The sequence below is a fragment of the Ambystoma mexicanum genome, chromosome 1p (assembly GCF_040938575.1).
Source record: "Ambystoma mexicanum isolate Mex_15411 chromosome 1p, UKY_AmexF1_1, whole genome shotgun sequence".
Taxonomy (NCBI): Eukaryota; Metazoa; Chordata; class Amphibia; order Caudata; family Ambystomatidae; genus Ambystoma; species Ambystoma mexicanum.
In genome coordinates, this window is record NC_090921.1 from 1148983000 (window position 1) to 1149001118 (window position 18119).

Genomic DNA, 18119 nt, shown 5'->3' on the forward strand with positions numbered 1-18119 from the left:
CCCCCATAGAGCAGAGGCAAGAGGAGGGGTGCCCCTCCTTTGCGACCCAGGCGAAGATAGCAGCAGTTTCAGTTGACGGTGGGCAAGGACAGTGGGGAGAAAACCCAAACTTGGGACCCCATTGGCAATGAGGGCAGCAACGAGGACAAAGTGGATTCCAAGGGCCTAGAGGAGGAGCATTTGGAGGTCCAGGACCAAGGGGTGGTGGGCCTGGACAGTGCTGGACATGAGGGATTTGGGAGCACAGAGAAGGTTGCAGCAGGCAGGGAGGGAATTATAACTACAATCAACAACAGTATGAGTATCCCCACCCAGGTAGCCCCAAAGGCCTGCTTGGGGAATGACTTCAATACCATATGAGATTCACCAGGCCTATACACACTTCACAGCCCTTATTCTGGGCGGAAAGCGCTACGAGCACACTCGTTTGCCCCAGGGATACTGCGAGAGCCTTAGCATCTTCAACAGGATACCACATGAAGATTTCGGGAACATCCAAGTACCCAGTACGATAATTCCATACGTAGATGACCTACTGGTCTGCACCAACAGTGAGCAAGGCTGTCGAAGGGACTCCATTGCATTATAGCAGTTGCTAGCAAGAAAAATGTACAAGGTGGATAAGGCGAAACTCCAATACCACCAGCAGGAAGTGCTTTTCCTAGGGCAATTTTCCAAAGATGGAAAAAGGATCATTCCTGAAGGGCAGAAACGGTATGTGTCACTCCTAAACCACTTACAGTGAAGGACATGCAAAGGTTCCTAGGTTGTTTAACTATTGCAGGGCATGGATCTTAGACTACGCAGCATACACCAGGCCACTCTTACAATGCCTTAAGGAGGCCCAGAAGGAGAGCAACAAAATTGAGTGGACCACAGAGATAAATAGTTTCAATGACCTGAATGAAGTAATTTCAACAGCACCTGTCCTTGCCACCGCAGATTACACACAGGAATTCTACATTTTCTCCCACTCAAAACGGAACATTCATGACTGCAGTACTCCCACAGAAGAGCACGATGCGTCATAACCCTCTAGCCTATTACAGTGGCATACTTTATTCTGTCATGCCTGGACAGTTCGCCTGCGAAAAAGCTCTTGCTGCCGCGGCCTTTGCCATTGAAAAAACCTCCACAACGGTCATGGGGTGCTCCGTAACACTGTACGTGGAGCACTCACTTTTTGCAATACTAGACCGCTCCAAGTCCACACTCACCACACAAAGGGAATCAGCATATGAGATCATACTGTCTAGCCCCCACATCCATGTCGTAAGGTGCAAGACAGTAAACCCTGCCACGTTCCTCACTCAGCCATGCATCGCTGAGGATTTGCAACAGCATGATAGTGCATCCTATGAAGGGGAAGACAATGATATCCCCAAAGCCAAAGACAACCCCCCCCCCTAGAAGAGAGAGAAATGCTCTTCGTCGACGGGTCAGCATGAATTGATCAGGAAAACAGGTGAAAGACATGCTGGCCAGCAGTGGTATGGCTAGAAGAGGGAGAATACGAAACACTGGTCATGAAAAGGATTACCTATGCATTACTCTGCTGAACTAGTAGCGCTCATAGTAGCCCTGCAGGCATCCAAGGGGTGCTATGTTACCATCTACTCAGATTCTGCCTATGTCACCACCACGGTGCATGCTGGAGAAGGAGGGGGGTTCAGAAGAGCAGATGGCTCACCAGTACAGCATGCTGCCCTACTCAACACGCTGACTTACGCCCTCGCAGAGCCCTTTGTGGTGGAGGTTGTCAAATGCGCAGCACAATACAGACACAATCTCATTGGGAAATGCAGTTGCTGAAGCAGCAGCAAAAGCTGCAGCATATCTCCCAGTACCAAACATTAGCAGAATATGTTGTGAACACAGCAAACACCAGGCTAGACACAGATGCCTAAACAGCTCTCCCGATTGCACAAATAATTAGGCTACAGCGTAATGTACCCCTAGACGAACAGGACATATGGCTCAAACGTAGTAATGCCTGTGGAATTATTGCATACAGTCTTCGAGTAAATTGCCTTTCCCGTCCCATAGCTCAAAAACACATTGCAGCAGACTGTCATGACCGCTGCCTCCAAGGAGTCAGACCCAGCCCAACATCCTTGGAAGCAGGGACACAACTTCCATTCCAGGCACCAGCCGGTCCCCACAGGGGCCTTTTGGACCTTGTCCTGGCGCCAGTGGCGCCAGGCTCATAAGGGAACCCAGTCCCGGCACAGGAAGCGCCGGGCTCATATTGAGAGGAATGGTGCTTGGGTGGACCTACCTGCTGCAGACCATGCTGCTCACTTACCTGCAGGATGATATCCTCATCCATTCCTGGCTGGAACTACTTTACCTTCTGGGTGTGGTCAGCACCACTCCCTGGGACTGGATACTGAAACTGTGCTGGAAGCTGGAACTTTTCTTGTCTGGGCGAGGCTGTGGAAGGAGACACCTAAGCACTCCAGTGGCCTATTTAAACCACACCCGATCAGTGCAACGTGCTTCGCATTATTCTGCACTAGCAGCAGGACGCTCACCGTGTCAGCTCCAGAGAATCTTCAGCTTCTGCATCTGTGAACAAGAAATCTTCAGTCTTACCTCCCGGCAGATCAGTCTTCAGTCTTCAGCAGCGTCTGAAAGAGAACAAGGACACCAGGTTCGGACAATACAAAACCAGCGCAGCACTTACCTCGTCCATCGGAGCATCCCGAGGCCGCGTGCTGCACTCTTCATACTCCGGCAATCCTGCGGAAACAAAGGACATTGGTTAGTGAACCTCCGTGTTTATTCTGCTTACCTGTGCCACGTACGCCTCGATCTTCGTCAGGCGCTGTTTGTCCGCACCTGCTAAAACAAGAAGGACATCATTAGGGGCACGGTACGCCATCACTACTCACGTGCCTCCTAGCTGTCATCGGCTTGCCCATTCTCCGGCACGTACCTCGGCGTCCATCTCCACGCCGTCAGCTACGGCTACCTGAAAAAAGGGAAAAGAGACATTAAGAAGTGCATTTAACTTCGCTTAACATTCTTTTACTTACGTGCCTTCACGAACTCCGGCATTCTTCTCGCTTACCTTAATTACATACCGGACCTGCAATGGCGAGAGACATTTAAGGGGTCATATAAATAAAACTCCATATTCAAGCAATCACCGTTCGTGCAGCTAACGACGGCCTTGCTCCCTGACTTCATCCTCTGCAATCAAGAGGCTGGGCAATTAACCAGTGAAGCAACTGGCATCAGCACCCCTGCACAGACGCAGGATGGAGAGCTCCGCTTTCACCTATATAAGGTGAGCACATTCAGCCTACGAGTAACGTGGGGAGTCCAGGAAAGGGGAAGGTCAGATCGGCCAACCAGACATTCATTAACCCCTTGTTCTCCTACTTGCAGACACCTCACCCTCCAGGTCAAAATTACGGTGAGAAGAGGGTCTATCCAGGGTGTTACCAGAGGCCTGCGCGTGACCCTAGAAGACACTGAAATCTCCAACCCCGGACCTGCGCCTCCGAGGGATTCAGGTGAGCGTTACACAGACATTCAGGACGATTAGTTTGTCCCAAACTTATAAGGGCACCTTGCAGCGAGGATGGTGCAATGTACAACATGTCAGTATTTAGCACAGGCATGACACCGAGAATGCTGAGGTGAACTTTACCCCCGCCCCATTGGTCCATTCCTTGACCTGTACATCCACTATGCAGACATGGGGGAACGATGCAATGGGGCACGATATTTGATTGCGGTGGTCTGTCCATTCTCAAGGTGGGTTGAGGCCAGTCCATGTGCCCACCCAGATACCAAGGTGTGCTGTGGAATTCCCCGTCAGAGAGGTATTCCACCGTTGGGGAGTGTGTGACGTTTTGAGATCAGATAATGGCACCCATTTTTCAATTAGCTGTTTAAAGAAATAACAGCCCTGTTAAGAATAAAGCATCATATGTGTTTGATTTACCACCCACAAGCAAATGGGATAGGGGAGAGGATCAACGGCCTCCTTAAAAGCAGGCTGTCCAAACTATGTAACACCCTAAAAAGGAATTGGGTGTATTGCCTGCCCCTGATCCTGTTCCATCTGCGCACACAACCCAGTAAGAACCACCACCAGCCCCCCACCCCGATGAAATAGTGACTGGCAGGCGTATGCAGACACCCCCATCGCCTGTTAGGAGAGCATCAGAAGCTCAGAGCAGCAGCAATTCTGTGGGAAGAGTTCAAACAATACCTGTCCCAATTGACTTGTGAAATGTACTGCAAAACAGATGGCTCTGCCAAACACAGGAAGCACAAACGACAACTGCTCCACAAACTGACACCACACCCGCACAACCATTGTTGCCAGGGAGTTATTGGAAACACCACTCATATTCGTAGCTCCCTACCGGACACAACACAAGCATCCAAAGTGAAGACGACAATGCTACCTCAACACGCTTAGCTTCTTGCCGACTACATTAAGTGCATGTGTAAAGAGTGAGACAACATGCATTGCTGCCACAGCACCAGTTACATAGTAAAACTCTTTCTTGTTCCTTCTCACCTCACCATCCCTTTTTCCTGTTTTTTTCTCCAAACTACAGGCATGCCAGCGATGGAGATGACCATGCCCAGATACTCATCGAAAGCAGTAGATCAGTAGTACTAGGATGTACAGCTAGGATTGTGGTCTTCATTTTACGCCCATTTTGTTTACTGTAATGATGTTTGCATTAGAAGTGTATTGGGGGAACGTCTTATCTGGGCTGGCCATCTAAAAGAAGAAGGGAGGTGTCTAAAGGGACTATACAATACGAGTACACCTTTCAATGTCACTGGATCACTTTCAAATGGTACCGAAGTATATTTTAACATCACTGTGGTTGCTTCCAACGTAACTGAAGTATTTTCCACTATTGCTAAGCTCGCCCATATAATATCCCTGATATTAACTTCATCCCGACCCCCACGCCCTCCCCATCATAATCCTAAATTTCAGTCAAGCCTAAACCCGAATGAAAGGATGAACCATTCAATATTTCAGGACCAACCACTGTAATGAAAATTGGATCCATGTATAATGTGACCAGTGTAAATAGTAGCAGCTCCCAAACCACCATATATAATAGCAAAATGTTGCAAATACTAATGCCGAATGTAAATAATTCCTTATGCAATGCCAATAGCAATGTAAATATTACTAGCAGCAAAATTTCAATAGTAAAAAAGGCACGCAATAGAAGAAAGAAAAGGCAAGCGCGCCAACATGAATATGATGCATATCATGGTTTAGGACTTGGTTCAGTGGAAGATATTAGTCATCCTGAACACTCGAACAGATGGTACTTCGACACGAGGGCAATGGGAAGACGAACGACTAATGAGAGTTTCTATGTCCGTTTCTTAATACTGCACGCATCTGGGGATCCTAAGGTCTTAGTTCTGCAAGAAGTACCCATGATAGAGACCCAATGCCTAATTCACCATGCACTATGTAGGATCAAAAGCACCTTCCAGGCACGCACCGTTTATCATGAACTCTCGATCCTGACCCCCAAAAATGCAAAACCTTCCCTCTCCATCCCCCAGATGCCCATGGTATCCCAAGATCTGCTTCACTCTAGTTTGGACTATTGTAACAGCCTCTTTCTAAATCTACCTGCCTCTACTCTCCGCCCTCTGCAACTAATCCAGAACAGGACTGCAAGATTTGTCCTTGGGCTCAAGCCCTGGGATCGTATCTCTCCAGCTGTGAAATCTCGCCATTGGCTCCCAGTGGATGCAAGGATTAAATCAAAACCCTGAGCAGTGTCCACAAGGTTTTCTGGGGCCTGGGTCTAAAATACCTTCAGCAATCCCTACTCAAATATCTCCCCTCTCGAGCTCTTCGCTCCTCTACCTCTAACTCCCTCAGGGTTCGTCGTTTTTCAAAGAAACGAGCTGGGGGTAGATCTCCGTCTTTGGCTGGGGCCTCCCTCTGGAACAGCCTCCCTGCCACTCTAATATATGAGAACCATCTCTGGTTCCGGAAGCACCTCAAGACCTTCCTCTTTTCTTCTGCCTTCGCTCCCCCTTTCCCCTGCTGATCTGTTCTCTCTTGGCACCGTGCAACTGGCCACCCTCGGTCCTCCAGGCCCAGGTACCTGCTCACCCTGCCACCCCTTGCACTGGGGTCTATCTGTACCCATACAGCACCCCCTTTTCTTCCTGCACTTATCAGACCTACCCTGACTGCTGCCTTAAACCTAGCACTTGCAAATTGCTGGCTGCACTACCACGGTCTGTTGCCTTTATCACTTATTTATTATTGATTTGTTTCTCCTCTGCTTTGCACTTTCCACTTCTACCCCCTTCCATGCACTTTTCACCACTCCTCCTCTCCCATGCACTTGCGCGTTCTCAATGTCACTGGGCCTGGTAAGATCGCTGTTTTGGTCTCCCCTGTTCCCCTCCCCTGCCTTGTCGTGCTCTGAAACACTTGTGTACGAGCGCGATAGAAATAAAATATCAATATCAACAACCCCAACTGTCTGAAAGAATCACATCTAGTAATTGAAGGGGCGAGATATGTCAACGAGTGGCAAGAAACAAAGCCGAAGGAATTTTGCAGGACCATCTGGAGAAAAAAAAATTCTAATAACATTTTTTTTCGCAGCACTCGTGTAGCAGACATGGGCAGAACACATCACCAAACTAACGTGGATTGCGTCTCTCGAGGAAGCAGTAAAAGTGCACCAATAAATAAATGAAATCAAAAAACAAAAAAAATAATAAATAAAAACAAAAAAATAATAATAATCACATGAACTTTGCTTTTACAATGAAGGGACAGTTTCCGTCGGGTCCAACGAACAATGCAACCGAACTGTCATAGTACCCGACCTCAGGAAAGGTACTGCTCCACTGATGGACAATTATTGGATCTGCAACCATAAAGTGTACTTGCACCTCCCGCCTTCTTGGAGGGCTACTGTTCGCTAGCAACGCTGCACTCTGCCCTGTTAATAGTGTACCAGAAGAACACCTAAAGGGGGGATCCTACTCACGTACCGGACTCCTGATAGCTGAAGCACCGCACACAATGCCATTACCAAACTTTGCATCCTCCAGGAGAAAGGGCCATATGACCAGATGCGGAGGAGAGCAAACTACATATCAAAAGACTCGTCCGAACTGCTTGCGCAAAAACCTAATGTATATAAGTTCTATAATTCAGTAGAGACATTTTTTGCATCTCTAGTACCCAGCATCCAGACACGGGCCAATGCAAAATGGCTCCAGATCGTAGGTGGGAGCTGATCCAGCTGGCTAACTATACTGAACAAGGATTCAATGTCATAAAAGTGGAAATAAGGGCCTTAAGATTAATGACAATGCATAAACGCTACGTACTGCATCTCTTGACAGCCATGGAAGGAGGGATTTGCAAAAAGATCTGCAATTCAAGAAGACTGGTTCACCGTGGCCTTCTGCTGGGTCCCATCAAGGCTTGGAACATTGGTGAAAATGTTGGTCCCCACCATCGTGGTTATCCTGGTGATCTTCTGCACGTGCCAAATTGGGTCTCCAGTGTTGTGCCAAAGTTGTGCCTAATGGCGCAATGATGGTTAGTATAGGAAATACCAAGGTACCTCGTGATACAATTAGGTAGAAACAGACTGATCAAAGTGACCGCCCCGTTCACCACATGGTCCCAATTCCTATTGGAGACATAGTTGATAACTTCTACCACACAACCATTGTTCCTCCCCATGACCCTGAAAACTAAAGAGGTATAGGTGGATCTGGCGGCCGGTGGAGGGTGCATCTACAGGTCTTGTACACCTGGAGAGTATGCACAAAGGGGAGAAAGTTTATGACACCTGTGTAGAGCCTGGATGGCAATTAAGGGAACACCTGCCTGGGAGGAACCAGAAAGGAGGGCCAATGAGCGTAAATATGGCGGGGGAGAATTTGTTACTGTAGAAGTAACGAAGGGGGGGGAATGTTGGGATGGAAATGAGTATAGCCTAATCCCCTAGGCACTTTCAGGTGAGGCGTACCCCATAGGACGTAATGCGTATAAGGGGGGGGGGGAGAAAACCACACCAATAAACAATGTAGCGCCAACAGTACATGCGTGGCAATAGAAAAAAAACAGAACGAAACTAATTTTGTATTGGGCCATGAAGCAGAGGCTTGTATGATGGCGCTACACTCGACAAACTCCATAAACCCAATTCACTAGGCCCAACCTCATTAAGGCATAATGAATCCCCACAGCCCATTCTCACAGAAGTTCAATTCCCCCTTCTCCCTCCACTGTTGCAAACATTTAGTATCTTCAGAAGAATGCATCCTGCAAGAGGGCAAGACAACACTAGGCTCCACGCAGCATCCATTCATCTCCACTAAACTGCCAATAGGGCTCTAACCCCTAAACAGCGAGCACAAATATTAGGCCCACACCACCGATTCGACCCCCACACCACTGCATTCCATGATAAGCAAGGAACCCTCCTGTCTTAAAACAAATCAAGTGCCCACAAAAGATCCAAGCATGCGGGACTATTTCTTCCAATATAAAACACAGCCTTTATAACACGAGGTACAGGGAAGGATAAATTAAAGATCAAACCCAGGGTGGAGTGCGGGAAGTGCAGTATCAACAAAGCCCTGAATGTGTGTGTCAACTTGACTATATTTTATCCTCCCTTCCCACTGGCACCATTCTCTGTGCCGCCCAAGTGCATGCCACAGTGATGGAATGGGGATCTTAGCGTGTTAGTTTAGATTTAACAATGTATTATACAAGCAACCTGACCTTCACTCAAGACTGAGATGAGCCCAGCTGACCCATGTGAAGACTGATCGACGGCAACAAAACTAACCAATTGTAGCCTGGCATCCTCAATGGAGCAGGCCCATCTGTAAGCACCTCCCAATCAGTAGCATCAGTCTTTACTGCAAATGATGATGATGCCACATGGCTTTTTAAGCGTCTGCTTGTCCTTAGATTAACCAGAGTGCTCTGATATTTGTATTCTGTACAATTAAACCTTTGTTATCCTTGCAACTCTATCTCCTGTCCCATTTCCCCTGGAGGGTTGGAAATCATCCAGCATTGCCCCTCCCCATCCTAGCAGGGAGGAGTCCATTCTGAAGGTCACCTGGGGCAACGTGTCTCGGAAGGGTACCCCACTGCAATAGATTCTGGGAATCTGCCCAGCAGCGTCAAGTCTTGAGGAATGTGAATTCACTGACCGATGATCCATCCCTTGTGACCAGTAGAGAATCAGCGGAGAAGTCCTCATTTTCAATCTGGAAAGCGGGACTGCCTGGACACAGGAGGCAATTAGCCCCAACAGCCTTTGAAACTACCAGTGGCAGACCTTGCAAATTCTAAAAAATCCCACTCGACCTGGAGGGCGAGTTCCTTAGTTTACTAACTCTACCTAAGAGAAATGCACTTGCCCCAAGGTTACTGGTGACAAAATATTTACCAGTTCTTTTTATAAAATGGTGCATGTCGCCATAAGCACACTTCACATTTGGTGCAATGTTCAAGCATGCACAGTTAAACTTGCATTTGACATGTACTGCAAACAAAGTGTGTTTGCAGTCAATGAAAAATAAGTTAAATAGTCCCATACTCAGCAGCAAGGTCTAGTATCATGCAAACAGTACTCGCTCTTCAGAAAAACTAATAGCCAAAGCTAATGGGCAAGTAGATTTCTGCAAGCCCTGGGTGGCGCTGCTGGACAAAACAAACAGGGAGCAAATTTCCTGCATGTCCGCTACCCTCTCTGCTATACCAGCATTGATATGAGAGGAAATTCTGGTGAACAACAGTGGAAACCACATCAGCTGGTATGATAAAAAAGGTCTCTGCATTGAACAAGCGGGTGGTGTTAGACCAAATGGATTGGCAGGCATTATTCTCAGGAATTGAAGACACAGTCACGAAAATCTTGTGCTATGCAAATGGATAGTTCCTGTAGAAGCAGATTGGAAATAAAATACTTAACCTGCAATAGCAAGCAGTATGAACATTACATATCAACATTAAAGAAGGAGAAGCATAGAATAAGGACATTTTAAAACTTGAGAGTGGCGGCTCCATTTCTAGCAGTGATTGTGGCACAGCAATAGGTAGTCTAAAAAACAACTAAAGGAATAGGGTCAGGCTCCACCCCTTCTGTTGCAGATCTGCTAGACAGTGAAAGATCTTCCAACTGCTCAGAAACTCTTAAAAGAAATTGTGGGCAGACGTAAAGACCATTATTGACCCATTAGCAGACACCTTGGTAAACCCCATCAGCACAGTGGCTGGGAGAGATGTGTGCAAAATCTCTATGGGGTCAAAGCTCTTGACACCCAACACCATCAGCTAAATGCAAAACATCAAGAAAATAAGCAATCCTTTTCAGAGGAGGAAAGTGGGGTAGCAATTAAGAAATTGAAACCCTCACGTGCCCCGGACGGTGTATCCAATATAGTGCTGAGGGAGACTCCAGAGATTTGGTCAGAAAGTCTAGCGACTCTTACAAAAAATGCCAAAGAAAGAATTATCCCCTATACCTGAAAAAAAAATCCACCGTAATCCCAGTGCACAAAAAGGGAGACCATGAGCTAGTTGCCAACTACATGCACCTAGCCATGCTTGATGCCCCGATAAAACCATTTTGCACTCTTATTAAATAGACTAAAATCATTGGGAAGAGCAACGCAAGATGCCATCAAATCAACAAACCGAATTCCATAAAAAGATGGGCATGCTTCAAAACATATGGGCATTACATTTTCTAATTCAGCAAACATTGCGCACAAGGAAAGAAACCTGCATATTGCTTTCATCAAATTTTCCAAAGCGTTTGATACAGTAGACAGAACGAGATTGTGGGTGAAACACTCAAACTGAGGTATTGAGCATTAACTCCTAAACATGATCAAGACTTTCTATACTGGTACTTTGGCGTGGCCTTCTTAAAGACTTCATAGAAACTAGCAAAGGCCTTAAGCAAGGATGTGTTTTGGCGCGTGTTGGTGCTTTTTAATCTCTACGTAGTCGACCTCGGAGACGCACAGGATGCCTGCGACTCATATCCACCAAAAACAGGCAATAGACAGATAGGCTGGCTAACATGTAGATGACAATCTTAGTTGATAAAAACACTTGTCTGCATTACATGTGTATTCTAAAAACAATGGACTGAAACAGAATAATAAGTCTAAGACGAAGATCATGAAGGTTAGACAAAAGAGACTGGCAAAAAAATATGTATGGAAATTGGCTGGCGTATACATATTTAGAAGCACTAGTAACTCCAACTTGTTTAATACAGTCGAATCGTGAATATGTTACCAACAGGGCCTTAACGAAATTTAGGATCATCAGAAAACTGCAACTAAGGACAGTTGCTCTAGAGAGGGACTAATAGTAGTCTACCGCTCAGGCCTGGTCCCAAGCATACATTGTGGCCTGGAATTGCACAAGAGAAGAGGTGCTATAGCTTAAGATATTAATATCGAGAGGTGGGTTCTTGGTCTCACCCAAGGCACCCCTGTAGAGGCCATTTGGTTAGAATTAGGGCAGGCCTCAAGTCACTCAATATCAGAGAAGCATGACAAAATACATAATACTAATGACATGGGGGGTGACACAGTACACCTAGTAAACGAACACATTAAGAGGACAGCCAGTTATATGCACCATATTGAATGAATGGAACACATCAGTAGAGACATTCCAGAAGAAAATAGACTTGATAGTGGTCTATACAGAGCATGAGAACTGACAGGGTGCAGTCCTCTGCAGGAACACTATTTGAAAAGTTACAGAGAAATGGGAAGGACAGGGGCAAGAAGATAGAACACTATGGAACTTTATATTTAATAGGACATCTTATTCTCCAAGTAGGGCAGCCTACAAAGTGTGGAAGCATGCAGTAGAAAAAATAGAGGTCCATAGTTGTATGAAGTAGTACATTCTAATCACGCCCGATTTGCTGAAGTCTGAGTCGAGTATATTGCATATAACATGAGACTAGAAGGATTCGGTCATCTCCAGTACCTGAAGCACCTCAAGACCTTCCTATTTGCTTCTGCCTTCTCTCCCGCCCTCCCTTGCTGATCTGTTCTGCTTCGGCATTGTGCACCTGGTTACCCTCCGATTTCGGGCCCAGGTACTCGGCAACCCTGCCACGCACCCGCACTGCCTCCTGGCAACCCTTGTACTTGGGCCTGTAACTGTAACCCTACAGTGCCCGTCTCCTTTTTTTCTGCACTTCACAGACACCCCCTGTCTTTGCCTTAAACATAGCACTTGCCACTTGCCGTCTGCACTACCACTTGTTTTTTTATTCCTTTGCTCCGCACTTTCCCCCTTCCCTTCTCCCCTGCACTTGCACGGTCTCAATGTCACTGGGCCGAGTAAGATCGTTGTTTTTCTTCTCCCTGGTCCTCCTCCCTTTGCCTCGAGCGTGATACAAATAAAATATCGATATTAATCTTATTTGTTCATAATTCTATATAAATAACACTTTTAGTGAATCTTAAAGCTCCAATTAAATACATTCTGATATAACATGTTTAGTATAAAAACATGCACTATGTAATGTGTTTAATGGATATGTTGATTGTACGTTTAAAGGATGTGCAAAGAAGTTTTATTTAAACTGAAAAGCACCAAATATACACACACACTTATTTACCAGGACAACGGTTACTTCTGACAAGATCATTTCAGCGTCCCTATCGGAGCCACTCTGGTATCCTTGTAAATAGGAGGAGTCCTAGTAAAGATTATACACCATTTACCCTTCATCCTGGTAAACTGTAGCATACACTAGCTACTAGGCAATGGGTATTGCTGATGAGCGCAAAAGATGCAGCAAGAGTGGTTTCCCTGCTGTCCTGGTAAATCGTCGAGATTTATCCTTCATCCTTGTGAAATAAGGCTACCTTATTTTAAGTACAAACGCTACCTTAAAATAAATAAGTAAAAGTTGGACTATTACAGAGAGGATGTAGCAGAGAGGTGCATGGCCAGATTCGGTTTCACTCGCCGAGCCATACAGGTAGTGCCGACAAGAGACATAGCCTCAACAACATCAATTAGGGGCATGATCACCAACTTTGCACACAGAGACCATGCCTTTCTGGTACTACACCCAGACATGCTCTGCGATAACTCTGCCAGGGTATAGACAATCTCGATCACTTAAGACATGACAGTAGCAGTGTACGGCGGCGAGGAATTGTTGTTGGCGTTCCTCGTTACAACTGGCAAACTAGTGTTTTTAACAAACATATCTCGTATGTATGCATAATGGTACGCAAATACACTATCTGATAAGCAATTCATGGCCATAAGTTGGGGCTCCATCAACAAGAACGTAGTATAGAGTACATGCATAAGAAGGCCGATTTTTTTTTAACTCACCAGGTGAATGTAGCCATTGTAAATTGTCATTTACCACCGTTTCGCATCCCAATGTCGATAAACAACATTTAACGGTATCTATTATTTATAGCACACACAAAAAGAGATAGCGAGAGGTATTCCAAACAGGATACGAATTATTTAAAACAATAAAAAACACACAATGGGGAAATGTTATATGCACTGGGTACACAAATCCGACACGGGACAAAAATGTAGCACCACAATCATAGTACATCTCTATTCACACACAACAGTAAACATGGGTCTACAAGATACATTATAACCACACACCCTTCCACATACACACCCAGCTTCCACCCTAATCTCACGATACTGCCAGACTACACGAGAAGCAGTCGTGCGCTGTCCAGGTGCCAAACAACATAAAACAGATACGAAGCGCATAGAATATATGAAGTCATTCATACACGGGCTACACAATTCCTTAGTACACAACATCAGCCCAGACCATAGGACCATACAGTCTTCACACTACAAACCCCCTGGCATAAACATGGTTCCGCAAAACGATCACACATAACGAGCCCATACACAGTGCATATATGTATATATCCCCAAACGGTTACACGTAACGATGGTGCACGTACAGGTGTAGGAAATGGCATGTATACATCATAACAAAATTCCCCCCCCCCCAACTCACCTGGAGTTAGTGTCCAGACCAGGATCCAGCATGTCCATGGGGGGAGGGGAAGGGGGATTCTGAAGCTTCTGGAAGGGGTGCGGGGAGGGCGCGGGCCCCGCCGCCGCCGCCGGGCGCCTCTTATTTCCTGGTTGCTGTCAAGCTGCTGGAGTCACGCGGGCGGCAGGCGGGCCTACCTCCTTGGGCCGCAGGGACACGGGGTATCGGCGCTGCTGATCACGGGGACAAACACTCGGGTCATGTGAGGGAGAGGATTGCTTTCCCCCCACCTCCGGCCGGGGAGACAGGAGGACACGTGAGAAGGAGCACGAGACCGAGGAGCGCGCGGGATGGCGGCGGCGGCGCAAGCTGTCGGTTTGGCTGATAAGGCTGCCGCGGATGATACCGGCGCGGCGTGAGGCCCAGGCGAATTGAAAGGAGGGGGGCGAGCCGCCTACGAGAGAGGTGGGAGGGAAGGAAAAAACGGCCGCGGTGGCGCGCGCACAGGGAGAGAGGGTGCGTATGGTCTGATCGGGCACGCGCCTTCGGCTTCCTTCAAGGGGATTGCTTATTAGCTTTTTTTATTTTCGCCAAACCGTTGTATTGTTTTTGATTGTTTTGCAACGCCAAAACAACGTAGATAAGATGGAAGCAAAATCGATCGGTTCTGCTATTTTTTATGGAGTTTATGCGCATCATATCAACTATTATATTCGCGGGTTCTTGGAATGAATGATCTTCTAATGTACAGTGTGGAAAAAGTACTATCACTAATCGGCCAATTAGGAAATGTGCAGTTTGTTTTCTACACAACGCACTGCGCGTTCACGATTACGGGAAGCAGCGCATTTTTCCCCCTAAGCAGTCAGTATTATTTCAATTGGATGCCGAGCCAGTCACTCGGCTCAGATACTCCGATTCGATTGGTCGTACTACACCCGTGACGCAGCTTAATTCGTGGTCATACGGGGTGCCTTGCGTTGAAAGGGACAAGTGACAACGTCTATTTCTTTATGTACGTGGCCTTTGCGTGCTCGTAACCGAGGGAAGATTCAGTAGCTTCGACCCGTCCGACACAAAATAGAGAGCTGTGGTAATTGACATGCGTACTGTGTAGGAAGGAAAACTGCGGAATGTTGAAATAAACATAGCGGAATTATTAAGAGACAGGGTATCTGTTTTCAGTCAGTTAAATGCTACTACTATAAATTACACTTCCTGTACATCTGGTTAGGCGGAAGACACGTCAATTTTCGCGTAAACGTATATTTTCCCCAACTTGAGTTTTTCGAAAATATGCATGCATCCATGCATTATCGGTCAACTTGAAAATCTCATTTTTGATTAACTGATTCCACCCCCCCCCCCCAACTCCTGTGTCGTTTGTTTGGCATGAGTGAGCACATTACACCGCACATGCTTATTCTTCTCGTATTTGGAAGTTTAGCTTTTCATTTAGGTTTGTAAAGCGTTACTCTCGTTGAATAAACATTAGCGCAAACGTATTTTATATATACATAACAATTTCACCCCTGAAATGTGTGTTTAGCCTGCCGGACACTGGTTCAAATTCTGCATTCTTTCCACATCAGCATGCTTTTATCGGTGTTGTTACCCCATTTCGCAGCTTATTGATAATGCGAAGGATGATGGATTGGATGACTGCTGAGATTCAAACTTGTGAAGAAAGGATGTAGTTTGAAGTGAGGTCTCATTTCTGAACGATCTTGCTAGCATAAATGACCCCCATAGCTGTTGGTTTGGGCTTGAAGCACTGAGGAGAAAGGGTTCCTTTATTCCAGAAGGCCATGGATCAATTTTGTATTACATGACAAAGCAATGCATTGGATAGCAGATATAGTTGTAACTTCTGGTGGTTCATAGCACATGCAGGATAGCCAGGAACCACTCAGAGAGCCAGGGTTATCAAAAGTTAAGTCTTCTATAGAAGTTACAGTATCAGATGGAAAGGTGAGACAGGAGATCAGGTGATCTGCACTGCTACCCTTGGCTCTCAACCTGCAAATCCTTAACCTGCAACCCTCTCAGTCACCCCATTTCAGGTTGTTGTTTCCTGTGAGTTTTAGGGTTTTGGGCCCGTGTGTAGTGGTGCTTTGTATGTTATCGCACATTGTACCTCAGAGTTGAGGTTGTTTTTTATTTTATTTTTTCCAGTAAAGTTCAGACTCGTGGTAGGTTTTCTGTGGTGCCAGGCGATGTGTTGTGGGGAGGAAGATTATTTGGTTAAGCTAAGCTCGACAGCTGTTTTGAGGGTGGCCCTCAGATTTTAAGCCAGTGTTTTAGACTGGTGTTTTAGGTTATGTAGTGGTTTTTCTGAGACCAGTTTTGGACCACACTGGCAGGTGTTTTGATGATTTATGTATGCTTAAAGTAATTCTACAATTTTGGAGAGTTAGAAGTGCACACCATGTTTTTCATCTTTTGTGTGCGTTCAGAATTTTATTTAAAACACATTTTGGTGTTTTTGCATTGCACTACATTTTTTCATTTTGTGTGTGTTTATTCAGAATCTTCAGCAAGTGCTACATTTTTCATCTTTTGGAGCATTTGTGCAAAAGTTTTCTAGTTTTGCATGATAGTCTGCATTTTTAATGCACCAGGGTTTTTGTGGTTGGCGTGTTTTTTGTGATCTTTGTGTTGTAAGTGGCTGTCCGATCACTATCACATTTCCTTTCTGTTTTGTGTGGAGAGAAGTGGTGATATGCTTTAGGGTTACGTACGGTTAGTGATATTCAGACCTTTTAGTTATTTTTCATGTGGTTCTTATTTGATATTGGATGTAGGGAGGTTGCTCGCTTTACAGAGACGGGAGTGTGCTGTATTGGGGCGAGGTTGTGCCGGGACGTGGCAGGGCCAGGGTTTGGGTGTGGCAGGCCCTTGCAGAAGGTATGTTTTTTTTTTGTATTGATGGGTTTTGGTGTATTAGTGAAGCTTTTGCTCGGCGAGAGCCGGTTGTGTTTGGGTGGTGGCAGCCCTTAGGTCCCGGGGGTCAGACCAGGACATAAGGTGATTTAGTTTCTTGAGGGTGATTTCTTTGTGCACATGGATAGTTTTCCTTTTGTTTTTATAATGAGGGGGATGTTGTAACTTGGTGCCACTGTTTGGTAGTCCATCTGCTATTTGAGCTGTGAGTCTGTGTGAGTGGACAGTGCAGCTTGGAGTGTTCGTGTGAGGCCTGGAATGGGGTGAGAGGGCTCCAGGATTGACAGTTAAGGACTTGCAGGGAGAGAGCCAAGGTTAGCAGCAGCATATAATTTTTTTATTGAACGTTGGTATGGCTGAAAATCAACCTTTCAACGTATAAAATACATAATATCAACACAATTTATACAAATTTTAAAATATATAACATATTACAATAATTTACAAAACATTTAGAAATAAAATATGAATATTTAACATAAAACCCCCGAATAACTAAAACAAGCTTATTGGTTGGTACATTTGCTCATCTTTGTTTCAGCATTCTATGATGCAGTTTTCACTTCAATTGTAGAACTGTCCTATAAATTCAGTCTGCCAAGAAAATTGACAATTGCATATCGAACCGATTTTCTTTGTGTTAAACAGAGTAGTCCATAATTGCATATCGGTTAAATTCACATGATCTTCAAAATAAGACTTAAAATAATTACATCTTATCGATATTAATTCCTCACAGTTTGTCATCAAATGTTGGAGTGTTTCAGATTCACCTTTACAAAATCGACAGTTTATATTGGATGATGATGTTAATTTCCATCTGCACAATATTTCTTTAGTGGGCCATAAATTTAATCTGAAGCGCAAAAAATCTGCACGATGATGTTGACTCAGTGAGTATAATATATAGGAAGCTGTTATACCATATCTTTTCAACATGAACGGATTGGAATTACATTTTTTATAGCGTTGACAATGAGCTCGGGTTTGAATGCAATCATGCTCATGCAGTTTTTGTTTTGCTTTGTTCGGATTTTCAATGAGTAAATCAATTGAAATGTCAGCATCATGAAGAATCTTTAGAGCTCTCGATCGCCATTGTTTTGCAAAAGCATTTTGTGATGTATTTAT

The 18119-nt window shown here is 45.4% G+C and overlaps 1 protein-coding gene and 1 long non-coding RNA gene across 3 annotated transcripts in view; one reads left to right on the top strand and one right to left on the bottom strand.

The window, feature by feature from the left end:
• The window catches only part of USF2 (upstream transcription factor 2, c-fos interacting), a 411291-nt gene extending 396927 nt beyond the window's left edge, over window positions 1-14364 (bottom strand). For both annotated transcript variants that reach the window (XM_069604824.1, XM_069604823.1), the window contains exon 1: window positions 14067-14364. In XM_069604824.1, the coding sequence (XP_069460925.1) occupies window positions 14067-14104 (38 nt within the window). In that variant the 5' untranslated portion in view covers window positions 14105-14364. The remainder of the gene's footprint in view (window positions 1-14066) is intronic.
• A 16-nt stretch (window positions 14365-14380) lies between these two features.
• Window positions 14381-18119, top strand: part of LOC138450226 (uncharacterized) — an 83076-nt gene continuing 79337 nt past the window's right edge. Inside the window, exon 1 of the long non-coding RNA XR_011260182.1 lies at window positions 14381-14510. This is a non-coding gene — a long non-coding RNA (uncharacterized lncRNA). The remainder of the gene's footprint in view (window positions 14511-18119) is intronic.